General features: G+C 41.2%; 1 protein-coding gene across 1 annotated transcript in view; it reads left to right on the top strand.

Moving 5' to 3' along the window:
* The window catches only part of LOC149298134 (THO complex subunit 2-like), a 48122-nt gene extending 32898 nt beyond the window's left edge, over positions 1-15224 (top strand). Inside the window, exons 28-38 of the mRNA XM_089487629.1 lie at positions 73-257; positions 665-849; positions 1073-1175; positions 1453-1871; positions 2113-2171; positions 3757-3792; positions 10776-10913; positions 11461-11527; positions 12026-12165; positions 14188-14264; positions 15197-15224. Of these exons, the coding sequence (XP_089343755.1) occupies positions 73-257; positions 665-849; positions 1073-1175; positions 1453-1871; positions 2113-2171; positions 3757-3792; positions 10776-10913; positions 11461-11527; positions 12026-12165; positions 14188-14264; positions 15197-15224 (1437 nt within the window). The remainder of the gene's footprint in view (positions 1-72; positions 258-664; positions 850-1072; positions 1176-1452; positions 1872-2112; positions 2172-3756; positions 3793-10775; positions 10914-11460; positions 11528-12025; positions 12166-14187; positions 14265-15196) is intronic.
* Positions 15225-27334: the final 12110 nt, after the last annotated feature.

Here is a 27334-nt window from a genome sequence, read left to right on the forward strand (position 1 = left end):
ACACCCCCCTCGCACCTACTGATAATGCTTAAAGCGTGACTAAAACAAGCGCGTTCTTCTGTTCCTTTTCAGGCCTCTGTTTATTGTCTCGAAACCGGCGAATATACTCATATCAGGAATATTCTTATCGTATTAACCAAAATCCTGCCGTGGTATCCCAAGGTCCTGAATTTGGGACAAGCCTTGGAGCGCAGAGTTCACAAAATTCGCCAGGAAGAGAAGGACAAAAGACCCGATCTATATGCATTGGCCATGGGGTAAAATAATCAAACCAGTGTGGGGCAAAAAAAGAAATGACATGTTGCAATCGGTGATATAGCACAAGTTCTTCTGGACAAGAACATATGATAAATATTGTAAAGTTTTTGCAAAACAGACCGCATCCGTATAAGAATTATACCCGAAAAAAAACGTTTTTTATGAATCCGTGATAATTGTGTTTGGGTTAAAGTCTAAACGAGCAGCCTTTAGAATATAGGAGACATTTGTTTGTATGGTACTATGATAATAGAACTGTGTTTTAGATGGTTAGGGCTGATAACTAAGTACGTGCGGCACATTAAAGCCCTTGAGTTTGAGCGGTGGTTTGCTTGGCTGCTTCTTACATGCCATCATTTATTATTTTCCGTTTTCTGTGCGTATTTAACACTTGTGCGAATTGCAGCTACTCAGGACAGTTGAAAAGCAGGAAACCTTTCATGGTACCTGAAAATGAGTTTCACCATAAAGATCCACCTGCCAGGAGCACTGTGCCACCAACAGTACAAAACGGGCCGGGTACTGCAAGCCAATCTGCGTCTGTCATGGTGAACGCAGCCAGACCTGAAGATGGCGCTACAGATGATGCCGGTGAGCCAAAATGTTGCTTGTAATGTTATAGGCGGCTGGTGCATCAGTCTGTGAATTAAATACTATTATTGTGTATGTAAAATATGCTTGCTAGAATTCCCAACCATTAAACCGAGCTTATTTGTAGTGTTGAATGCTCATTTTGATCAAATTAATCTTTTTTTGTCTTTAATATCGTTCATTCTATATATGGTTTGTAATGTGGATTCTTTCCCCCCCCTAGAAAAACTAAAAGAAAAATCTCAGAGTACTATGAAAGTTGTTGGTAAAACTGTCAGCTCAACACCAAAGGTGACCACAAGTAATGGCAGCAACCTTGCTAACAGGTGTGTGTTGGACTTCTCTCTCTCTCTCTCTCTCTCTATAGAGTTTGCTACTCTTGTTAACTCAATCTCAATTTTTCTATGCATGCAGTGATTTATAACCTTTGGGGATCATTAACCATAATTTCATTAGGAATATTGGTTACAACAGTGCCAGCTTACTATTCACAGTATCAGGCACATTTATGCTTGTCTTTTTGTTTAGTTTTTCTTTTTTAGGATTCATGTGTTAAGTGCGCAGTATTTGTTGTTCTAAAAAAAAATAATTCTTATTGTGCAGCAAAATCATTAAAGAAAAAGACGATAAAGATAAAATTGTGAAGGAAAAGGAGAAAGATAAACGAGAGAAGACTCCAGTGGTACCCCAAGATACCAAGGCACTTGGGAAGGACGGAAAAGAAAAGACGAAGGAAGATCGGCCGAGCAAAGATGAGAAACTACGTGACGCCAAGGAGAAAACGCCTAAATCCGATAAAGAGAAAGTCAAGAAAGAAGATAAGTCTCAGAAGGAAGAAAAATCTAAGGCTCTCATGGTGAATGCCGAGTCTAAACTGGTTCTAGAGAAGGAGCCCTCAAGAGAGAAAGATTTATTAAAGGAAGCTAAATCTAAGGAAGGCTCTAAAGGTGGAGATAAGACAGCCGTTGCTGGGTCCTTGAAGTCTCCTGTTCCCCGGTCTGATATATCTGAACCTGAAAGGGGTAAGTTTTCCCTCAGGAACTGTCCTCTTTAATAGCACATATATTATACATGCAAGCGTTAATGCTTCTCTGAATAATAATCTTTCTTGTTACATTTAATGTTTCATATTCTGCAGTCCCTCTGTAGTTCACTAGATGCCAATGAATCCATTGTTTTTATTGTGGCCAGTAAAACAACTTTTGTGTTTTTTTTATATTTTTTGTTTGTTTTAACTTTGATATTTTTTTTTTCTCATTTCAGAACAAAAACGACGCAAAATTGATACACATGCTTCTCCTTCACATTCCTCAGCAGTAAAGGTTAGTATGGCATGAGGAAGGCTGTATCCATAATAGGCTTACCTGTATGGCGTACCAACATCCGTCTTCCTTCAAGTTTGGTGCCAATTATCCACTGGAAACCACTGGAGTGTTTTGGTTTTTTGTTTTTTTTTCCTCCAATTTTACATTTTTTTCTTTTTTTTTTTTTTAAGTTGGTATTTTTGTATATTGAAATTGAGGTAGAATTTGCCCTCTTTGGACTATTTTTTCTATGCAATATATTTTTTTTTCGTACGCAAGAGAAATATAAAAAAAATCTTCAAGGACCTAGCATTCATATTTTTGTAAATAGCCTGCAAATTGATATTTTTTTTTCGAGAGCTTGTTCAAAAGTGCCTGAATATTAATAAGCAGAGTCAGTATTTAATTGTTTGAGGGCGTGCATCAGCTACAAGCAACTCATCTTGGAGCTGAATCAAGAATATTTATTTTTCTCGACTGCATTTTTGAAGAAAACCTAGCACTGAAGATTTCTGGATCAGACAGGGATATACAAGATACCTCCTGAATTCCTCAGGCATCTTGAGATTCGCTGCCGAAATGTGCCTTCCAGAAAGGAATCCTGAAAGGAGTTCCATTTAAAGTCTGGCGATCGTCCCTCCTCTAGTTGTGTAAATTGAATGCGCTTGCAGCTTCGTTTAGATCATATCTGGAAGGTTTATTTTTATCCTGTTGTGTGTTGATTCCTGCATTACGATAAAAGCAGATGTGGCAGCTTATGTATCCATCCTCCTACCAACCCAAGAGAAAACCCACTGGCATTGATGCAGCACAAAATCGTGGGCATAGGCGCCACTGAAGACGAAGGGTAGCTAAATCCTTCTCCTCGTATAATCTGTAATTCCAAAACCTCGATTTTTCTGGGAGTTTGCCGCTGTTAAACTTTAAATCCACGGCGCCTCTTCAGGAGCATTTCTTATCGAATTGCCGAGATGAGTCTTGCAACAGTGGAACACCAGCACTTTTTTTCCCCCAATGCAATTTTTTTGTATGGGTAAGGTAATGTGGCCTGATAGAATTTACGTTTTGGTTACACGTGGGACTCTTTGATACAAAAAAAAAAAGACAAAAATAAATAAATTTGTACTTGCAAGTTTCTCCTTTTTTTTTTTTTTTTCCTTTGGTTTTGTTATTTTCTTCGATGATCTTTCTTATTTCTACCGAATGGCCTCCCGTTTAATGAATGGGTGCCTAAGTGCTAGATTAATCTATTTTTCCAATTTTTTTTATTAGTGCTTAAATTGTTTCAGGATATATATTTTACATATATCTCAGTATACAGCCATAATTCACTAAAACACATTTTTATATTACATTTTTTAATACACATAACTGAAACCAACGTTTCTTTCTCAAAACCTGTAGTGATCTTTATTTTTTTTTATATTTTTTTTTATATGTAGATGTTTCCATGTTGACTTTCTTTGCTCAGTATTAACAGCATCAAAAGATTTATTCCCCCCCTTCCTAAAGGAGTAGATGTATTGTCTGACGGTCACAACCCATGGCTCTGGTTACTGACAACTATGCCAGCTCACGTGTCATCTCCATTCATTTTCTACAGGACAACCTCAGTGAATTTAAGGAATCTTCAGCAAAGGTTTGAGTTCCTTCTACGTTTTTATGCTTTTAAATGTGGATTTGCCGTTTTCAAAAATGACTGGGATTTATAAAAAATAAGAAGAAAACAAGGTAGATTCCCTCAATTTATTTGCTTCACATGCCCAACATGAACCGGGTGATGTATTTTTATTAAGATGTTTTGTTAGCTTAATCAGATGCAATGCTGTGCTCTGGCTTAACATAAATGAGCACAAGTATGGCAGGCGAAAAAAAAAAAAAATAGTTCTTTAAATTCAGTTCTGCGTCCGTGGTAAAAGAAGAAAATTGTGGTTGTTGGTTGCATAAAATTTTATGGTTTCAAGAGTTCTTTAAATTAAGCCGACCTTCTTCCACTTAGACAAAACATTAATTGTACACTGAAAATAAACCTTGGCACATCTGTCATCGTATTCCTTCAGCATAAAAACAATGCAGAAATATGTAAGCACCCTTCCGTTTCTTTGGTAACAACCTATCAATGAGGCATAATGTACATGATTAAAGGGACATTTTACCGTCCCTAAGAGCCCAGCTAAAGAAGAATGCCTATTAAAGCAGCTCTGCAAGTGGCCTCCTGATTGGCTGCTTGAAGCAGCCAGTCTGTGGCAGGAAAGAGCGCCGTTGACCTCATGGAAGAACTTTCCATGCATGGTGGTCTGAATTGACCCCACCAAACCAGCGCTGGAGCTGGCTGGCCGTAAGTATATCACGTATAAAGAGATGTGAAAATAGCTAGATACCCCGGTGCATTTACAAAAGAGACACAACAGACATTTAACGGGACCTCTCAGCTGTCGTATACATTAATGTACATATGACAGCTGGAGTGTCTGTTTCGCTCATACTACCTATACCCATACTATGTTGCTATTGTTTTGCGACAACATTTAAGCCTTTGCACCAATATTGCCCTCTCTGGATACCCGCTTTTGTGTTTCTTATGTACTAAGCACCCAGATTGTTACAGCTGAGGGACCATCTGAGGTTGCAACAACAAATCCTTCTCAAGGAGCTTCCAACTACCATGTAATCATTTTTAGAAACCATATAAACTGTTTTCCTGTTTTTACATTTTAAAAGCATGCAAATTGATGCAGACATTTTGGAGTTGGAAAATGTAACCCCAGGAAGCATACTTCTGGTACACGCACTTTCAACTAAATTAGTGTTATGGCAGCAGCGGGTAGCATGTATGCTAGCAATGCAACAGTGTCCAGATAACATACATTGAACATAGGTTGAAGGATTGGCTGTCGCTACCCCTATTGGTTCCAGTAGGACGTCGGCTGCTGGAGCCCATAAAATGGTACTAACTACTTTATGTAAGATCAGTATTCACTTACATTGGCAAACTGCTTTATATTCTCAATGTCAATGACCCACCTTTTTTGATTCAGATATGATCCTCCCAATATTGTCTCGTTCTACACATTTGCAAGCAGGCCACAAATGCCCAGTCCATTTTAGTGTTCATGCATGTTGGCCTGTTTGCCCATCTTATCAGTAGACTACCCTGAGGCAGATGTCTAGATCTAGATAATCAAGCAGCAGTCCAATGCTACAGGTTTCACCGGAGGATCATTCGTTAAGCAAAGACTTAACGTCCCTGCTTTTCTTGTGGAAATAACACATGAAATTATGTGTCTGGCTGACCCAGTGCGTGTGTGATTATTGAGCAATGCGTGGTTCGGCCATCTATAGCAGCTGTTTATTCATTGGCTCTGAAACTAAATCTGAATCTATTTAGCATCTAGCAATCTTTAGCATTTTAGTTCAGCTTTTGATTCATTCCCATGTTTCTGTAATAACCGCAAGGTAGTTAGTAGCCCACGTTGCTTTGGTGTGTGCCGCCAGGATGGTTTCTGTAAGTTGAAGAACATAAATGACTTTTCCAAAATGGAAGCTTGTTCTCGATCTGTCCCCCCCTTTTTTCATTAATTTCCTCGCTCATGTGTTTACACTTTTTGAGATGTTCCGTCGCGGTCTAATCTCGTCTGTGGGGACTGTCTCCAGTCAGATGTGTTGTCTTGGATTACAGTGCGATCTTTGTTTCGGCTTAATGGGGTTCATCTGTAATCAACAGAATATCGGTGCAGATAATGCCGAATTCCCAGTCTTTGTTCAAAACACATGTTGCATTAGCATTCCAATAGTCTGCATATTCTTATTTCCAGTGTAATTAAAAGTGCATTGTTCTTTGACGAAAGAATGGAGACCAACTGTGGGCACCGAATGTCATGAAAAAGAGGGGGAAAACTTTGAGTTGCTAACTTCTCTGTGACTTACAAGTTCAAGATTTAGCGTCAAATTTCTAGGTATTTCAGACCAATGGTTTTTTTTTTTTGGTTTTTTTTATCTCCCGGACACCTCGTCAATGAAGAATCAATTACTCTGACTAATTTTAATATGTATTCCTGAAAATATAAAAAAAACACCTAACCTAAAAGTTGCAACCCTGTGCTGCAGCTGCCCTTGTCCTCCATGGTCCGACATTTCTTGCCCCCCCCCCATGCATTTGCATATGCAACACTACTCAAATTTAAAGGGATCCCATAGCAATCATTAATCTGCATATGATGGCTGGAATGTCCCTTTAATATATATTGACACAAAAAACAGTAGTAAATTGTCGTACCAGCTTAGATGTGCTTGGCCTCAGCTGTCACTAGAGATGTAGAGAAAAAAAAATTGTTTAAGCGAATCAAAAAACTAAATATCTCTCGCTCTACTTTAAAGAGAGTACATGAACGGAAGTGGTAGAGACTAATACAGGAAGAAAATGTAAGCTTGCATTGGATAGGCATATCGCTGTACTGAATCCATCCGAATGGGCAGACCAGATGGGCCGCATGGTCTCTATCTGCTGTCAAATTTAGAATTTCAGTGCAACCTAGTTACAAATAATTAGCAGTCTAAATTTTCTTTTATTAAATTAGCTGTGTTTTCTTTATTGTTACCCCTAGTCTCTCCTTTATCGAAGAGCCGATCAATAGAGGTGGCCTGGGGCTCAGCACGTTTTGAGCTGACGTTGAGCAACCACAGTAAATAGGATTCTGCCCACCGTGCTTGCGGTGGAAACGTAACGGCTCGCGTTATATAATGGTTGACTCTAAGGGTATTGTGTCCTCTATTTTGCACTTGCAGGCGATTTAGGTAGTATGTTTGTTTATTTCAGTAAAATATATTTTTAACTCTGTAATTTCTGCACGTTGGAACGCCTTTGTCTTCCTTCAAGGTCCTTCTCTTACTCTGCTGTGAACACCCAAAATATTGACGCTGTCTTATGGTTTCACCAAATTTAGAACAACCCTTAATAGAAAAGTCTTTTATTAATATGTAATAATGTTGCCCTTTAACCTTTGTATAAGAATACTGATTAGTTAGCGCAACTTAACTTTAGTGGGGAAAATGTTTCTTTAACTCCTTAAGGACCAGGCTGTTTTTATTTTTTGTACCCTTTGGGTGCTCACGTTTAGCGGTAGTTTTACCGTATTTGCTTGATTATAAGACGAGGTTTTTCTGAAAAATACCCCTCGTCTTATAATCGGGGTCATCTTATAATCAGACCTCAAATAGGTCTGACTATGAGACGACTAAGATCCAGATCCCCCGCAGCTGCAGGGGACCCCCCCTCCCCACTTTACCGGTACTTCTGAGTCCCCGGTGTGTAGCTGGGGCAGCGTGTAGATGTCTACGTGATTCGCGTAGGCAACTTCCGCTGCAGCAGGAAGGAGGTGTGGGGAACTCTGATCTCTGACAGTCGGGGAAGGTCTGCGCGATGGACGCAGACAACCCCCGCTGCCCCGGCTACATGACAGGGAAGTCAGAAGCACCGGTAAGTTTGGGGGGGAGTGTTAAATGGGGGGCATAAGGCATTTCTGGAGGCAGAGTGCTCTGTGAAATGCCTTTTAACCCCCTTAATGCCACTCTGCCTCCAGAAATGCCTTTTTAACCCTCTATACGCCACTCTGCCTCCTGAATGCCTTAAACCTCCCTATGTGCCATAATATGCCTTTTAACCCTCTAAATGCCAGAGTGGCATATAGGGGTATAAGGCATTTCTGGAGGCAGAGTGGCACATAGGGGGTCAAAAGGCATATCATGGGGCACAGTGGCATTTAGAGGGTTAAAAGGTATATCATGGGGCACAGTGGCATTTCAATCATAGCTTTTATTTTTAAAAAAAAAGTTTACATGAATTAACATTTACTGGTAAAACTTTTTTCCTATAGGGTCGTCTTATATTCAGGCTTTTTCTTTTTTTTCCTAAATTAATATTCAGATTTGGGGGGTCGTCTTATAATCAGGGTCGTCTTATACTCGAGTTTTTTCGGGACAAGAAGGGTTTTCTTCAGATACAATTGTTTCTGATCATATCTAATTTCCTATAAAAATTACTCATCCAAAAAAGCTAATGGAAAAAAACCTGCTAAATAAATTCTATTTGTCTATAAATTTATACCCAGTGTTATTTTTCCTGCAAGTTATTGGCCAAAGTAGCATTTGCTATTTCCACATCTGGTCATTCTGTCCCATGTGCTATTTCTGGTATCTTTAAAGCTGGCCAATGCAGCTTACCCCATCAAACCATATATTTTTGAAAACTAGACACCCTGGGTTATTTCAGATCCTGGTATTTTAGCCCTTTCCATGAATGATATTCTACCACCAGCATTTGCGAAAGTTTGTGGTAGTCATTTTATTTGTATTTTTTTTCACACAAACTGTACTTCAGATATGAATTTATCTCCAGGTATACGTCCCTATCAACCCCCCTCCAATATTCAGTGTAAAGCAACATACGGTATTTTGATTAGTGATACCACCCATGCATGAGTTTTTCTGGTGTTTGGGGGGCTAAAATGCCACATTGGGGGAGTGCGCTTTTGTGCCCTATATTTGAGCCCGGCCACTCCAATTTACCCCATCAAACCATTCATTTAAAAAAAAAAAAAAAAATTAGACACCCCTTGGGGTAGCTTAATTGCCATGATTTAATTGCCAGTCACGTCATTGGTGGTTAACTGACTGTTTTTGTTTGACATGCCTGGCCCATCATTGGTCGTTAAAGGGTTAAATTCTTTCAAAACCAATAACATAATTGGAGTAAAACTTTTAATGAAAGGATATAGGAAATACATTTTTGTCAGCTTTCAGGGAAAGTCTATTGTACCATGTAGCCTCACCAGCAAAGAATGCATATTACAGGTTTAGTGAATGCATATTAAAGGAAAACCATTACAGCACTTACCTTTAGGAGGGGATGCAGCAAGACGCCAGCATAAGCAGCCAATAAGTGACAGAGGCACTCATACTAAAACCAATGGCATTGTCTTCTGCACACATGCGCAGCAGTGTCCTGTTAAACTTTGATGCCCTCTCCGAGCCAATGCTAGAGCGGAGTGGCGGTGAGTGTACCGGGGGGGGGTGCAGGCCGAACACCTCTCCAGCAACACAACAAGGAGCAGAGCTCTAATACCGGTGCTGGATATATTACTAATTTACTCTACTAACATCTACCAGCATTGGTAACGACTGTCGGCACCCTTCTTGATGTTTATATTAAGGTATTTCGAAAGCTTGTAACGTGTATAGCTTCTGATGGTCAGTACAAAAGGCTCAGTATGTTTACAACATCGGTATTTTCTACCCTGTATATAATTAAAACTTGTGTTTTTCACTTGCTACTAAAACAAAAAAAAGCTGCTTCTTGCAAGCGATGAGATCTGTTTACTAAAGGGAGAATTGGCTTCCACACTAAGAGACCAACAAAGTCTGGCTCCTCCAGCTAGAAGAGCTGAGTTGGCCCAACTGAACGGATGGGGAGACTAGAGAAATCTCACAGATATAACTATACATTACCCAGGGCCAGCCAAGCTCTTCCTGCAGCAGAAAGTCATTGTGGTTGGACCTTTGAGTTGTGGAAACCTCAACTCTCCTGTAAATTCTGCTACCAACTCTTTTTAGTAAATAAACCCTTCTGTATCAATTATTTTTTTATTTTTATCAATACACACCACCACCTGAAGTTGAACAGTAGCAAGGACATTTGGGAACCTTATTCATCTTTTCATATATAAGACAATTGTAGCCTAAATAAAGCCATATACTCGCCAAGAATTGTCAGGTTTTGATTAAAAAAGCTTGGTTTTTTTTTTTTGTATTAAAATAACCTTTACTATATTTTTATTATTATTATTGTTAACCAAGACATGTACTTCTTTCCAAAAATGCTAGGCTAGTGATTTTATTTTTGATTTTTGAGTAGTCTATCTGGCTTAAATCAGCACATGGCCAGTGGCATGATCCAGTGAACCGCAACGTTCCATTGGCTGCTATGGTGACAAGACCACTTTTCAAGCCAGAATCATAGTTTTTACAAACATGTAAATCATTTATTTGTATATCAGAACAAATTATTGCCAGTTAAGGCATTATAATATGTCTGTCTTGCTTATGCTATGTCCTAGTTTTTGACTACTTTGTCTTTTAATGACCCTTTCTATGGCCCCTTAATGTTTTGTGTACCCGTGAACTTATTTATCAGACTTATATAGGTTCAAAAATCACTTTGCATCTATAATAAGTAGATTATACACGTACGCACAACAAATGTGTGTTTCTGGCTCACTAATGTGAGTTACATCATGAATGACTTCGTAATTCGTGATGGAACTCTGTTACGGAAGGCAAATTTCACAATGTTCCATTTTTAATAAAAGCAACCACAGTTCCCATGGTGTCTGAAGATAAACATCGCACTTCATGCTGATCTCGCAATGACTTTGCTTTAGCATTTCAAAGGCGTAATATTGGTCTAGCAGCTTTGCTTCCGAGGATATGGATACATGCACACACAACTCTAATCCCACGCAAGTAGTGTTTAGCATCAGAAGAGGAAATGAATGATTGCAAGGTGGTGTTTTCTGTTCAGTACTCTGCATACGGCTGTAAAGTTGTAATGTTCTGTTCATTTAACAGCACTACACAAACCACACTTCACCAACAATAACCAAGAGCAAGGAGAAAGAGGTCGAGAAGAAAGACATGGACAAATCTAGAGAGAGGTCACGGGAAAGAGAGAAGAAAGAGGAAAAGGAAAGAAAAGAGAGGAAGCGGGTTTGTGGCTTCTTTTATACATATATAATTTTCCCAGCCCTCTACATGCGCAAAGCATCTCCGCTTTATGGACATTAGTAGCTCAAACATGAACTATTGTGTTTAAAGGCACATCCTGTAACGAAATCCCAAAACCTTTCTTTTTTGTTAACAGAATCTATGCAATATAAAAGTACTTGATTTTCTTGTTTCCACTGGAATTTAATAATCATTTACATAATCAGTCTTGTGTGTATTTCAGTTGGGATTAGCATTGTCAAAGTGGGTCAATCACTTTATCCAGCAATGTAGTGTTCTGTTGATTGCATGTCACTTACTCAAATAGAAGTTACCTTGTAGTATTCCTTTCGATGGTGGATTTTCCATGTGACGCCCCTGGCACTTTAGTTTGTTAATCTAATACGCAGATACAATACTTCATCAGAATGTGTCTATATAGTATGTCGGTATTTGCTAACGGTCAAATGGATACGAGTTAAACATTTTACTGTACTTCTAACGGGTTTTGCAGATGTATAAAAAGTCTCTCTTTGAAATGTCACTCCAGGATCACTCAAACAATGAACGGGAGGTGACTCAAGAGTCAAAACGACGCAAGGAAGAAAATGGAACTAGTGAGTACATCACAGTGTGAACCCTTATCGATAAAAGTTTAATGCAGACTGGTTTCTTGCCAAATTCAGTCTTGTTTATTCAATACATGCAGTTAGAGGCTTGCCTGTAACTGCCAAGCAGACCCAGCATTGGCACCGTTGCTCTGCATCAGCAAAATAAGAATTATGTTTTACACTACATAGTGAGTAATTATTTGGGGTAATGTATGGGACAACATTAAAAATAAGAATAAAAAAATAAAGTGACTTCTGTTTCTGTCGCATTATATAAATATAAAAAGAGCTTTATGTAGTTTTTGCTGGTTAGCATATTGGCATGAATAGTTTATATTTCACATACTAAAGGCTACTTTTACATGCTTATTTCGGCAGGTGCTTGGAATATAAATCCAGTTTAAACAACCCGTCCATTTCTTGCTCGTGCACAGCCCACTTTTTTTTCTTAGGCCACCTACTGTAGGAAACCTCTCTCAACCTCCGTTCTCTGTTCTGTTTTAGGTATTTCCTCTAAACACAATAAAAGTGAGAGTCCCTCTGATTCCCCACACTCCAATGAAAAAGAGAAAACTAAATCAAAATCATCAAGTAAGGAGAAAGGAGATCTCATGAAATTGGAGAAAAGTTCCGGAAGCAAAAAGGTTCATTTAAAGAATTCATATTATTTGACTGATTTTCTTCTTTGTTTAAAGTACTTGCTTTCCCGGTGAGATTTCCGTATCCACAAAAGCGTTCCTCTGGCTTAAGTTTTTCCATGTTACCCCTTTGCGGGACAAATTGTATAATTTTATAGTTATGGCATAGATACCTTTTTAAATAGGATCTAATGTTTACAATCACTCATTTATGTTTCTAGTTAAAAACATGCTTGGTTTGGTGGGGGGGGATTTGGGTCTATATTTGAGACCATACTACCACCTCCCACACCTTTTCAAAGGTCATTGGGCAGACCTCCATGTTACCCTCAGCTTTACCTCCTTACCCATAGCCTGTGGGAGGGCTCCCTGGGAAATGTTGATCTTTTAACCAGACGGGCTATAGGCTGGTGAAGCTCTCCAGGTCAGGACTCAATGGTCATGTTGTCCAATTCCAATCTGGTGTTTTGAGGGACACCCAGCTCTACTGGGATGTAGTAAGGTTTCTCCCCATTCAAATTTTCATTTTAAAAGATCCAGTGGATGTTGTACTGGGTGATGCACAATGTTTGGAAAATTAATTACAACATTACACATAGAGGAAGATGTCTTCTCTAAGAAAACCTTTCCAAGGATGTTCCCAAAAATGAAGACCTTTCTAGTCCATAAAAAAACCCTCCTCAATCATTTAAGAATGTCTGATGGAGCCATTGAATTTGTATGCACCACAGCACATGGCACAGCCCCTTCTGTTGTGTCCGGATAGGTACTTTGGCCCTATAGGCCCGGATAGGATAACACCTCCAAAAATCGTCTGTGCAGTAAACTTTTTCAAGGTAAAGATTTATTTGGCAGTGAGCTGGAAAGCATTCTAGAATTAACTATAGGGTGACAAGATTTGGCTCCCACAGAGGAAAGCTCCACCAAAATCTGAATCTAATTCTGTGGACTCTACTATCAAAGAAGGTTCTGACTCCAAATGTGTTCCAGTTGTGGGCAGACTAAGCCATTTTTGCAACAAGCGGAAGCAGATAACCTAAGATTCCTGGATTCCAAAGAGTATCCTTCAGGGGTATGCTATTGAATATTACAGGGAGCCACTCTTGATTCTGAGTATCCTATTGCCGTTAGGACCCTTACAAGAGGGCTGGCTTGTCTGCCATCCTAAAATAATTAATCGCAAAAGAAGTCCTACACCCAGTTCCCCCTCAGGAGATTTGCTTAGGCACCTCCTCCCCATTCTTTGTTGTTCCAGTGATGAGGCGATGAGTTTGATCATCAATCTCTGTTTCATAAACCAGGATTTAGGATAAAATCTATAACATTCACAATAGACATTCACAATTGAGTAAACGTAATGGTGCCGATAGACTTGCAAGAGGCATATCTATATGTACCATCGGTGATTCCTCAGGATTGCTCTCCCCTCCATGTCAGCTTTGTGCAATTCTGCATTTCTTCTTCCCCACGGTCGCCACGCATCTAAGATTAGAAAACATCAAAGTGATCCCATATCTGCATGCCTAGCTTATTGCTGCTTATTCTACCCCATTACTCATCCAAAACTGTGTTGTCTTGAAGAACAGTGTTGGATAAATAAATTTGGAGAAGTCTCAGCTGTTTATCGGAATACTGAAATATCTAAAATGCTAGTTTTTATGAATATACTTAACATTAAAAGTAATGGTTATTGTAAATAGTGAGCCAACCCTGAAAAAGTCCCCAAATCCTCAAAATGTATATGTATTTATATTAGTTGCTAGTGCAGACGGTTGCCCGTAACCAGCAGGACACCACTTAGACTTGGAGTATAATGAAGACTCACTCCACCGTAATATAACCACCTCTTTTTGCCCATTATTGCAGGAATTTCTTGCGTAGATTTTACTTCTCCTAAAATGAGCACTTTAAGATCAGACATTAATCTAAATGTCATACGGATAATTGGTGCTGTGTTTCCAGAGCAGACGTGAGGATGAGAGATCAAAGCAAGTCTGGGTTTACTTTTGTTTTCTTACTCTGCAACAGGAATCCAGACACGACAAGGAAAAATCTGAGAAGAAAGAAAAGCGTGACAGTGCAGGCGGAAAAGAGGAGAAAAAGCAATATCCTTTATGTTCTGTTCCTAAAACTTTGCCACGCTAACGGCTTATCTTCCAACTCCTATAAAAATGTGTGCTTGCCAGATAATTTGTATAATGAATACAATCGCGCAGGACTAGGCAGATCTAGGGTTCAGGAGAAACAAATGTATAACCGCACAGAATATGGCATACCATCCGTGAAGCTTTTATCCACTCCAGCAAATATTACCTGATTTAAACAAATTCAAAAAAGCTGAGGCATACAGAGTACACACAGACTACTCTAAGCCATTTCCTTTGACATATTTGGATTCTACTCTGTATTTGCTATTTTTATTATTATTATTATCCTTTATTTATATAGCGCCAACAGTTTACGCAGCGCTTAATACAATACATAAATTCAAGGGATATGACAAGACAAGAATTAACAGACTAAGACAAACCGATACATTTGGTGGAGAGAGCCCTGCTCGCAAGCTTACAATCAAATTTTGCTATTAAAAAACCCGAGGATATACACTACAATTAGACAGTCAAGACAAAAATACGACTTTGCATTGATTAACAATAATAATGGCACACATATGACATCATCTAGAAACTGTCATTGCAGGATGGTGTGTCCATTTAGAGAGATCTGTGTATCCAGAGTTTAATATGATTACAATGATTACATAGATCTACATATAGACCCCTAGCTCACATGTGCCAACAATGCTTTGGGGTTCACACTGAGACATTTTCATGTTACTTATTATGACATTATAAAAAAAGAAAAGGGCATCTGGGGTTGCCATGGAGAACTCCACCAACCCTTAAGACATTATCAATGATGTCAAAAGGATGTTTGGTGATCCCTACCTGCCTCTAGTTTTTTCAATTCTAGTTTTTTTTTTTATAAGTTCAGAAGTGTTCTTGCATTCAGTGTATTGTCCCTTAATTAATATTACCCATAAATCATCAGATAAGCACAGATAATGAACTGTATTGGACTTGGGGTAAGTAAAATTGATAGTTTTTCTAGTTTGATTATTAACCCTGTTCGTGGTCGGACTGGTTTTTGAGTCTGTGGTGTTTGCTTTATCTGTAATTTTCCTTTTTTCATTAAGTAAAATCCATTTATTCATCTACAAAAGCTAATGGTACAAACCTATACATTCTAGTATTTGACCTGAGTGTGTTTTTTTTTTTTGTTTTTTTTTATATATATCTCCTATTTGGGACATTTGCGTAATTTAAATACTACCACAGACTTTGACAAAGGCTGGTGGTTGAATTAGTGCATGAAATGTGTTAAAATACCACCATTTGACCACATGGGCCAGCTTTCAGCCCCCCCCCCCCACGTGCATCAATGAGCCTTGGCTGCCCATGACCCTGTCGCGGTTCACCACTTTCCTTCCTTGGACCACTTTTGATAGGTACTGACCACTGCAGACCGGGAACACCTCACAAGAGCTGCAGGTTTGGAGATGCTCTGACCCAGTCGTCCAGCCATCACAATTTGGCTCTTGTCAAAGTCACTCAGATCCTTAGCTTGCCCATTTTTCCTGCTTTGAGGATGAAATGTTAATTTGCTGCCTAATGTATCCCACCAACTGACAGGTGCTATGATAACAAGATTATCCGTGTTTACTTCACCTGTCAGTGGTCATAATGTTATGGCTGATCATTGTGTATATGTATATATAAATTTAACGAGGCTATAGATAACAGGGGAAATGTAATCACTCCAGGGAGCTTTCACATGGAGACATATTGTTTTGGGTGTTGCTGAATGCCGCAACATTGATTCACTAGAGTAAAATCATCTCTTACTAAGCTCATTTAACCACATGATGTGGCAGGCATGTGAGTTGTCATTAAGGGGTTAATCTACTACTTTATACCTATTGAAAGAATAGTTTGCTGTTTTTCGCGCCCCTACTAACATTACATTGCATTTATTTATATAGCACCAGCAGCTTCTGTAGCTTTCTACAGAGTCCGTATGATAACAGACTAGTGGAAAAGGAGAAGAGGACTCTGTTCTTCCGAGCTTACAATCTAGTCTACTAAAAACATATATATATATTGTCATGATTAACTCATATAACGTAGTGGATGCATGGAAGGGTAACCCAGCAGAGGTGGTTAGTTTCTTTGTTTAAGCATTCAATTAGTTAATCTGAGGTTAATTTAATGTGTTTCTTTGTGAATGCCCTCTGTATCTGTTCTGGCTAGAGGTGTCATCTTCCCAAAGGACCCCTGTGGTGATTCATGGCCTAACAGATAAGGACCCTGAGTTATAGGAATTCCATTCCTATCTTAAGTGGGGGGTTTCCATCACCTTTACCCCACCATAACTTATTGGCACATCAAAGATGGGACCCGATTCTTGGGGATGGTGTCATATAATCAGTCATGTGGTCAGAGGGGCGTTTGCTTGCAAAAGTCTGATTTAGGGACAAAGCAGCGACCTCAAAGCAGAACTCCATGATATACTCTAATCGGAACAACATCATAAGAAACCATCTGGACTTAAGGAGTTCCCACAGGCCTACTTATTGGAGAAACTCGTGAGTGAGGGTCCTGTGTTTAAGTCCTATTGTTTTTAAGAACTGTTTGCCGTTTTATTTTTATTTTGTATGTCTTGTTTTTGTAATTCTGGCACTGTGTAATCTTTGTCTTTTTGTTATTAAAATATTCATAATCCAAGTCTGTCTTTGGGCTCTAGTATCGATATCCACGAACCCTAAGAGAGGATAACACGTTACCATATTGTTATTAAGTTTTACAGGATATATATATATATATATATATGTTAGTTGCCCGGGGTGGGTTGATATATATATAGAGATAAAGGTTCTAATTCGGATTTCTCACTCTGGTGGCAGACTACCTGGGGGGATACAGGCAGGATTTGGGGGTTAATTTGGTGTAACTTATGCCTTGTTAAGGGGTGAAGTTTGTAAATCCAGAGGCCTGGTGCTATTAACCCCTTCATGCCCACGCCCTCCACACAGTCACGGCTTGGCAAGTAGTCCTGACCGTGACAAACTTGGTGGCAGCGGTGGGATATCTAGAGTTTTTTAGTGCTATTTATATTGCCCGGTTTGGTGATTTTAGTACTAGAAGAAATTACATGGGTTTTGTGTAATTTCCCAAAGACATTACTCAGTGCCTAATTACAGACATACAGTGCAAAACAGTTCGTTCCTCTCCCTTTTATTTTTCTCTACCATACTGCATTATGGAGGCATATCGACGACAGCCTAAAGAATCTCTGGAGCTGGTTTGTCAAGATAGGAATATACAAATTTTTGGCAAAAGCAAAGAGCAGCTGATTTTGGATCTCCTGGAATATGATAAACTCTGTGCAGAGCAGGCCATTGGAGCAGATGTGATTTTGGAAGAGCCTGTGGATCAAGGATGTTTTCCTGATAAAGTTAACGCCTTGAGTGTAATGGACTCTGAGTTACAAGTGGCACTAAAAGATCTGGGGAGCGTGGATCCTCAGCTAAAGTTCAACCTGATTCTGCAGTACAAGGAGAGAGAGAGGGAGGCTGCGGAAAAAGAGAGAGAGAGGGAGGCTGCGGAAAGAGAGAGAGAGAGGGAGGCTGCGGAAAGAGAGAGAGAGAGGGAGGCTGCGGAAAGAGAGAGGGAGGCTGCGGAAAGAGAGAGGGAGGCTGCGGAAAGAGAGAGAGAGAGAGGGAGGCTGCTGAGAGAGCTGCGGAGCGGGCAGCTGCTGAACGAGAAGCTGAGCGGAGGTACCAGCTGGAACTTCTACGGTTAAAGCAATATAGTCCGTCTCCCCAAAGCATAGTTAACGGAGATGGATATGCTAACCGACCTCGCCTGGAACACTTTCCAATGCTGGAAAAGGACACTGACTTGGATGTGTTTTTGAGAGGATTTGAGAAAGTGTGCCGGCAGTACCAGCTGCCCAAGGAAGAGTGGGGAAAGTATTTAACCCCACGTCTGAAGGGGAAAGCCCTGGATGTGTTTGCTTCCTTACCAATGGAAGTTGATCAGAACTATGAGGCCATAAAATCTGCCTTGTTAAAAAGTTTTAACCTCACCCCTGAATTCTACAGAAAAAAGTTTCGAGAGATGCAGCAAGCTACATCGGACAGTTGCACCGAATATGCGGGACAGCTTCGGACTATTTTCCGGCAGTGGACTGGAGGCCTACAAGTTACTACATATGAGGCTCTGGAGGATCTGATGATTTTGGAGCAGTTCCTGAGGACACGAAGTCCGGAGGCCCGAGAGTGGATTCTGGACAGAAAACCTAAAACCACGGCAGAGGCGGCAGATCTGGCTAACGATTATGCCAACAACCGTACTCCAACAATAAAGCGGGTACAAGCATCACAAGGACCATCTACCTGGAAAGGAGCAGCCTACCAGCCACCAACTCCTAAGCCAGCCCGGAGATTATCACCAACACCTTTCCTAGCCAACAGAGCAGGGGCCACATCGGGCCAGGGGGATACCCGCCGGTGTTATCAGTGTAACCAGATTGGGCACTTGTGTGCCACCTGCCCTTCTAAGAGACCATCTCCATGGACAAATGGAAATGGAGGTACAGCTGGGGGAGCTGCACCTGTTTTATTTGTGGCTAGACCAAAGGAGGCACAAGGAGACAATTTGCAGTGTGTAACAGTTGGGGAACACCCAGCTGTCTTGTTTGTTTCCAGGTTTCAGGGGAATGAAGAAGAGAACCTACAAAGAGTAACTGTAGGTGGCCGTGTGACTATGGGACTCAGGGATACGGGGGCTGCTTGCACTCTGGTGCGGCCTGAGATGGTAAAGTTGGAGGATCTTATCCCTGGGAAGACCATGTCCATCCATGGAATTGGCGGGGTGCGCCCTGCAGTGCCAGTGGCACGTGTGTACCTTGATTGGGGTGTGGGCAAGGGTTTGCGGGAGGTGGGGATATCCGAGGATATTCCTGTTAATGTTTTGCTGGGCAAGGATCTGGGTCGACTTGTTTGCCAGTATGCACCAGTTGAGGAAACCTGCAAACCTGGAGGGCTGGTAGAGAGCCCTGTCCAACCTAAGGTACTGTCTGAAACTTTGGGAGTAGTGGGTAGCTGGGAGGGAGCCCAGAAGGTAGAGGTATGCCTGTCTGAACCAGCACCCAGGATCCTGTCTCATGAAGGGGGATGTGCACCAAGGGACCACACCTAGCGAGCAAGCTCTAGGGGAAAAGTGTGGTTTGACCTTTGGAGGGGCAGAGTTTCAGGAACAGGGAGTCTGTAGTGGCTCTTCTGGTTCAATGCCCCCTGATACGGAAAAGCATAGTGTTACTATGGGTGATCAGGTAGCCAAGGGATTCGGGCATGCTGGGGATACTTCGGCCAAAGTGTCTTCAGAAGTTGTATGCCCAGAAGGTATTATCCCTGAAAAACTAAAGGGGACTGGGGATGTGTGGCCAACCGTGCCTACAGCACCTGAGTATTTAGGTTTGGGTGCAGGAGAAAGTATACATGATATAGGGGTGTCTGCGGATATTCATGTTACTGACTTTCCTCAAAGGGAAAACAAGAGATATATGGAATGTGATGTATCTGTGTGTCAACAGCCAAAACCCTGCTTTCATGCTCCAGAGGAAATGCTTCATTTAACTCTTAAAGTGCTGGAGGTTAAGAGGCAGGAAGGGGGTAGTTTCTCCACGGTGCCTAAGACCCCTAAAGCTGTACAGTCTGGAGATAAGGAGGAGGGGGAGGAAAATTCACATCTTGATATCCCTTTTGTGTGTTCACTGAGTGGGCAGTGTGAGGGGCAGAATATTTCCCCTGTAGCTGTAGTGGCATACCAGCAAGATGCTGGGGCAACAGCTACAGAGGATAATATAGTAAAGGTTGATGAAAAGACAGCTACATTGACCAGTCAGCAAGAAACCCTTAGCCCTGTGAGTGTAGGTGAAGCGCAGAGCCTGGGATCCACACAGGAAGCCCAGGACAATGGACACCCGTTTGCTGTCTTGCTTGGGAATGGGCAGCGTTTAGCTATCCTAACCAGGGCAGAGAAACAAATGGATGAGGCCTTAAAACATCCGAGTAAGTTATCGCCAAAGGAAGAGGCTTATTCAAGGGTTGGCAGAGAGTGCTTAGCTATGGTGTGTGCTTTGCAGGAGTTACGGCCATGCTTGTATGGTTGTGACTTCACTGTTATAATCTATCACAACCCTTCTCTTCAGGCAGATAGAGTAGATGGGAAGTTTAGCAAGTTGCTCAGATGGAGTCCCGTGCTGACAGTTTGTCTTGTCAGGGGGAGACTAGGATTTAGGCAGACATAGTAGATCAGCGTGTACTGACCTCCTCTGTCCACCATCTTAAAGGGGGAGGTGTCATGATTAACTCATATAACGTAGTGGATGCATGGAAGGGTAACCCAGCAGAGGTGGTTAGTTTCTTTGTTTAAGCATTCAATTAGTTAATCTGAGGTTAATTTAATGTGTTTCTTTGTGAATGCCCTCTGTATCTGTTCTGGCTAGAGGTGTCATCTTCCCAAAGGACCCCTGTGGTGATTCATGGCCTAACAGATAAGGACCCTGAGTTATAGGAATTCCATTCCTATCTTAAGTGGGGGGTTTCCATCACCTTTACCCCACCATAACTTATTGGCACATCAAAGATGGGACCCGATTCTTGGGGATGGTGTCATATAATCAGTCATGTGGTCAGAGGGGCGTTTGCTTGCAAAAGTCTGATTTAGGGACAAAGCAGCGACCTCAAAGCAGAACTCCATGATATACTCTAATCGGAACAACATCATAAGAAACCATCTGGACTTAAGGAGTTCCCACAGGCCTACTTATTGGAGAAACTCGTGAGTGAGGGTCCTGTGTTTAAGTCCTATTGTTTTTAAGAACTGTTTGCCGTTTTATTTTTATTTTGTATGTCTTGTTTTTGTAATTCTGGCACTGTGTAATCTTTGTCTTTTTGTTATTAAAATATTCATAATCCAAGTCTGTCTTTGGGCTCTAGTATCGATATCCACGAACCCTAAGAGAGGATAACACGTTACCATATTGTTATTAAGTTTTACAGGATATATATATATATATGTTAGTTGCCCGGGGTGGGTTGATATATATATAGAGATAAAGGTTCTAATTCGGATTTCTCACTCTGGTGGCAGACTACCTGGGGGGATACAGGCAGGATTTGGGGGTTAATTTGGTGTAATTTATGCCTTGTTAAGGGGTGAAGTTTGTAAATCCAGAGGCCTGGTGCTATTAACCCCTTCATGCCCACGCCCTCCACACAGTCACGGCTTGGCAAGTAGTCCTGACCGTGACATATATATATATATATATATATATATAAAAGGACTTGCAGCTGCTCTTTTACTCGGTGGTGCGGCGATTGGCTGCTTGAAGCAGTGGCAGAAAAGCACTCTCATTGAAGTCAACGAGAGCCCTCTTCAGCACATCTGCATGGGGTCTGAACAGATACTGGGATGTGGGAAAAGCTGCAAAATGCTTTCTGTTCATCGAACAAAGATGCGTTGTGCTTTTATGAAAATTATCATTCAGATACATCGGGGGGGGGGGGGCTACCTTAGGTGTTGTTAATTATTGGCCAATTCTAAGTTGTTGTGTTTTTTTTTGTCCTACAAACATTTTTGCAGGACAAATCGATAAAATCAACTAATCGATAAAATCGTTGCCAACGAATTTCATTATCGATTAGTTGAATCGATTTTATCCAATATAAGATGGGTTCCTGCTTCCCCTGGGCAGTACAAGAAACATTGCTCGCACACTGTATGAGCAACGCGCAGATAAGCAGCAGGGCCCCTGAGGACGATTATCTTCAGGTGTGTGTGTGTATATATAATATAAATATTTCGGCCATGATATACCAGTGCATCCCTACTAGCTCTCTCATTTCTCTCTCATCTCCATATCTATATCTCAGGGATATCGGTGGATCATGTATTTGAAGGAAAATTCATTTGGCAATTGCTAAGGTTATTTCTCTTCTTCCCGTGCAGATTTCTCGTGTATAAACCCATGGGATCTTAAAAATTGTCTTGAATCAGAAGGTGACCAGCGATGATCAGATGTGTATTTACCACAATATTGATTGCACAGATATCTGTCAATGAAGAGGACCCATATGCATCTTCTTAAATTATTCATGTACTTGCATTACTTTTTTTTTTTTGGATAATTCCCCTTGTGCTCCAGTTAACATTTAAGTCACACATAAATGTATTTTAAATTTTGTTGCTGGTTCTCTTACCCATTTATTTTCAGTACATGGCTGGAAGTGTTTAACTATTCCATAATTTTAAGCACAATGTGCTGCAAGCAGGCAATTGCCACCATACAAAAGAAGTTACTTTTGTGTACAGACTTTTCTCTTTAGGTTGTCCAAATACTGCCTGAAATCTAGTAATTTCTTTGTAATTTGAAATGCATACTTTTTTAATGTTGCAACCACAAATAAACAATTATTCAACATTTATTTTGAACTTACCTCATTTAAACTCTGCTTTTATTTATTACTTGCCTTGTAAGTAAGAAATGTGAGAGCACTGTGTTCATGCTATTGAATTGGTATTGTTTGTATATTATGTGTAGAACATGAAATATCTGTTAAGGAACGAATACATCTGAAGAAGTCTTTTATCTAAAGTCCCTAGCCACACAAGCTTTTTCTCATAATGTTTTTAAATAAACCAAGGAAAGATTAAAATTTCCCCTAGGTAAATTAGATTTCAGTTATACAACTACAGGAGCTTTGTAACGCCGAACTTTAGTCTGAAAAGTTTCAAAGACTTTTTTTAAAGAAATTTTTATCTGCTGAATTCTACCAGTGTAAGCTTGTTTTTTTTTCTAATAAAACAATAGTTTTCTCAATGGATTGTAAATCATTGTGTGTACCGTGGCTTATTCTGTATGCATTATTTTATTAGCTAAATGAATGCTTTTAAGTTAGTCTTTGTACATCCTTGTGGTTCCGGGGGGGAAATAACTTATTGTTTAATTTCTATCAGGGTTGCATATTCGTATATGTATTGGGTAAAACAAAACCAGTAACATTTTTGGCAGGCATTTTTTTTAAATGCTCCGGAAAATACCCCTCGCCTTATATTCGAGGTTGATTTATAATCTGACCTGAAATAGGGGTCTCACAATAAGACTAAGATCCAGATCCCCTGCAGCGCTGCAGGGGACCTGGATCCTCCTCTCTGGCAACCGATGGACGTCTGTGCGATAGGCGCAGACAACCTCCGCTGCTGCCCAACACTTCTGCCGGGGCTTCTATGACGGAGCGCCAGCGTTGCTTGACCTTCCGCCGCTCCGTCATAGAAGCCTTTGTGGAAGTGCCAGGCAGCAGTGGAGGTTGTCTGCACACATCGGACAGACCTCCACCGGCTGCCCCCACTAGACACCAGGGAGTCTGGATCATGGGGGCAAGTCTGGAGATGCATTGGGAAGTCTGGGGTGGCACATCAGGGGCGCAGAGTGTTATATGGGGCTATAAGTCATATCTGGAGGGGGGCAGATTGGCAAATAAAAGGAAATAAAAACATGCATTTTTCTCTATCAAAGTTTTTATTAAATATGAAAAAATAGTTTACATGTGAATTAATACCGAATTTGCTCGATTACAAGACAAGGTTTTTTTTCATAGCAAATAGAGGTCTTACTACAAGACTAAGATCCAGATCCCCCGAAAGGGCTGCAGGGGACCTGGATCTTCCTCTCTGGCAGCCTTTGCTGCTGGCACTTCCTTTGGGGCCTTCTATGACGGAGCGCTGGCATTACATGACCTTCTGGTGCTCCACCATAGAAGTGCCGACAGCAGCAGAGGTTGTCTGTGCACATCCCGCAGCCGTTTGCGGGATGACCACAGACAACCTCCACTGCTGCCGGCACTTCCGCCGGGCTTCTATGGTGGAGCACCAGAAGGTCATGTGATGACGGTGTTCCGTCGTAGAAGCCCCCAGAGGAAGTGCCGACTGCCACGCACTAGATACCAGGAAGTCGGGGGGTAAGAGTGGCATGGAGGAATCAATGGTTTCCTGGAGGCAGAGTGGCATAGGGGTTTGAAGGCATATAGGTGTATAAGGCATATCTGGGGGCAGAGTGGCATATAGGGGGTATAAGGTATTTCTGGGGGGCAGACTGGCATAAAAGGGTATAAGGCATTTCTGGGGGCAGACTGGCATAAAAGGGGGTATAAGGCATATCTGGGGGGCAGATGTGCATAACTGGGGCAGAGTGGCAAATAAAAGGAAATAAACAAAACATGCATTTTTCTCGATCATAGTTTTTATTAAATATGAACAAAATAGTTGAATAATACATGAATTAATATTTGCTAGTAACTCCCCCCCCCCCCCCCCTATAGAAGAGTAGTCTTATATTCAGGCTTTTTCTTTTTTTCCTAAATTAATATTATAATTTGGGGGGGGGTCATCTTATAATCGAGCAAATACGGTATTTACTAGTAAAACTTTTTTCTTAAAGGTAGTCATATTCAGCCCCCCCCCCCAAATTAATATTCCCATTTGGAGGAGTGATCATATCCTATAATCGAGCAAATACTGTATTTGGTAAACATATATGTGTTAAGAGCAGTCATCTTAATGCCTTGTTTCCGCTCACACGAATGTCTATGCAAATGGCTGGTAGGAGGATCCAGGACCACAAGATATTATTTGGACGATGAGTGACAGAATGCAGGTATTTCTTCGCTATTCATTCAGTGTTGTCTTGTAAGAAGGGCTGATCTGGCCCTTCAGGAGAAATCTCTCTACCTATACGTTATACATGGCCAGTCAAGCTGTTCCTGCAACAAAAGCCTTTGCAGTTGGCTCTTTCTAGACTAGTGTACTAAAGTTAATTAAAATGTAAAGACACAGAAAAATGGTTTATTTGTATTGTTCCCGTTTATTAACTGTTTCTCAACATACAAATTATTTTCTATTATAGCAATTTATTTCTAATGATGTAATTTGATGGATGTAAAATATTAGTTTTGTGCGTCTCATTATCTGCCACTGTCTCTGTGAAGAAGTCCTCTCATGGTAGGTCAAAGCCTCTAATTTACTTTCAGATCATGGTTTCACCCAGGGGCGTAACTAGACGCCTCAGGGCCCGGGTGCGAGAATCTGTTAAGGGCCCCCCCCCAAAAAAACATGATTTTTACCCAACAATTTTCTTTCAACTAATTCAACAAATTCAATTTACATATTGAATCATATCTGTAAAAAAATCAAAGAAAAAGGGGCGCATGTACAAAGGGCATAATCCAGGGGCGTCCAAGTTTTTTCTGCAGTGGGCCACTTCATCAGAATTGTATATGTGCGCGGGCCGCACTCATTTTTCACTGTGACAAAAATATGGCCTTTAATAAAATATGCAGATTAAAATAAAGTAAATAACACAAAACCTTTACTCTTCCTCTCACTGATTTCTGGGTCTTGAAAGTTTTGCGACTACAAATTCAGGATTCCCTAGATTTATTCTAGGGATGAACTAAAATGAAAATTCTGGACCAAAACATTCAGGGTTCACTTAGCCAAAAAATAATAATAAAAACTCACATGTTTAATAAAAGTAGGTAACACACAATTGGACAAAATTAGCAATATGACTTGGCATGATAGGAGTGTGATTGCTAACAGCAATCACACTCCTATCATACCCAGGCAACCACTAAATGCTGGTACCTAGGCATGATGGGACTGTGCTCGCTGTGATTGCTGTTAGCAATCACACTCCTATCATGCCAAGTCAGCCAGTACATGCTGGTACAGGGTGGCTGTAAGTGATGTGCAGACCCCATACTGCCGGCAGCATCACTACACAAGGGGGGCAGCTAGCTAGGTTTCAGCATGTACTGGCTGACTTGGCATGATAGGAGTGTGATTGCTAACAGTAGTCACAGTCCCATCATGCCTAGGTTCCAGCACTTACACATCCATCCAGTAAATGCTGGAACCTAGGCATGATGGGACTGTGATTGCTGTTAGCAATCACACTCCTATCATGCCAAGTCAGCCAATACACACTGGTACAGGGTGGCTGTAAGTGATGTGCAGACCCCATACTGCTGGCAGCATCAATGCACAAGGGGGGCAGCTAGCCAGGTTTCAGCATGTACTGGCTGACTTGGCATGATATGAGTGTGATTGCTAACAGCAATCACAGTCCCATCATGCCTAGGTTCCAGCACTTACACATCCATCCAGTAAATGCTGGAACCTAGGCATTATGGGACTGTGATTGCTGTTAGCAATCACACTCCTATCATGCCAAGTCAGCCAGTACATGCTGGTACAGGGTGGCTGTAAGTGCAGACCCCATACTGCTGACAGCATCACTACACAAGGGGGGCAGCTGGCCAGGTTTCAGCATGTACTGGCTGACTTGGCATGATAACAGCAATCACAGTCCCATCATGCCTAGGTTCCAGCACTTACACATCCATGCTATCACACACACACACACACTCATTTATTCATATAATCATTAATTCACAGATTCATTCCCTCAATCACACACACTCATTCAAACACCCTTACCTGCACTGCAGCTCCTCGATGCCGCTCACAGACTTCAGCAGGGGGCGCGGCCTCCCTCTGCCTTCTCTGCTAAAGCACAGAGGAAGTAGGATGTCACGTGAACTCCGCTTCCTATGTGCAGTCCAGAAGACCCTCCCACAAGTAAGTAGCAGGGCTTGAGGTGCGGCTCGCGTAAGATCGGTTGCCCTGGCTGCCGATCTTATGCGGGCCGCACCTCGAGGTCTCGCGGGCCGCATGTTGGACGCCCCTGCCTTATTTAAAAAAAAACAAAAAACGTAAAAAAGATTTCGGGCGGCCCCTTGGCTTAGGCCCCCCTGCCGCCGGGGCCCGGTCGCAGTCGCGACCCCTGCGACCCCGGTAGTTCCGCCACTGGTTTCACCTTTTGAAATACACATCACTCCATGGCAGTTTTACTGTTATCCCAATGACTTATAGCAGCCTTAACTGTAGTTATTAATACTACATGTGCTTTATGTGCCTGACCCCTAGAAGTCTGAAGGGTTGAACCAAAATATCCAGAGCAATTACACTGATTATGGCACAAAAGCACT

This window comes from Sceloporus occidentalis, unplaced genomic scaffold, assembly GCF_023333645.1.
Source record: "Sceloporus occidentalis isolate IW3139 unplaced genomic scaffold, rSceOcc1.0.p SCAF_34, whole genome shotgun sequence".
Classification (NCBI taxonomy): Eukaryota; Metazoa; Chordata; class Lepidosauria; order Squamata; family Phrynosomatidae; genus Sceloporus; species Sceloporus occidentalis.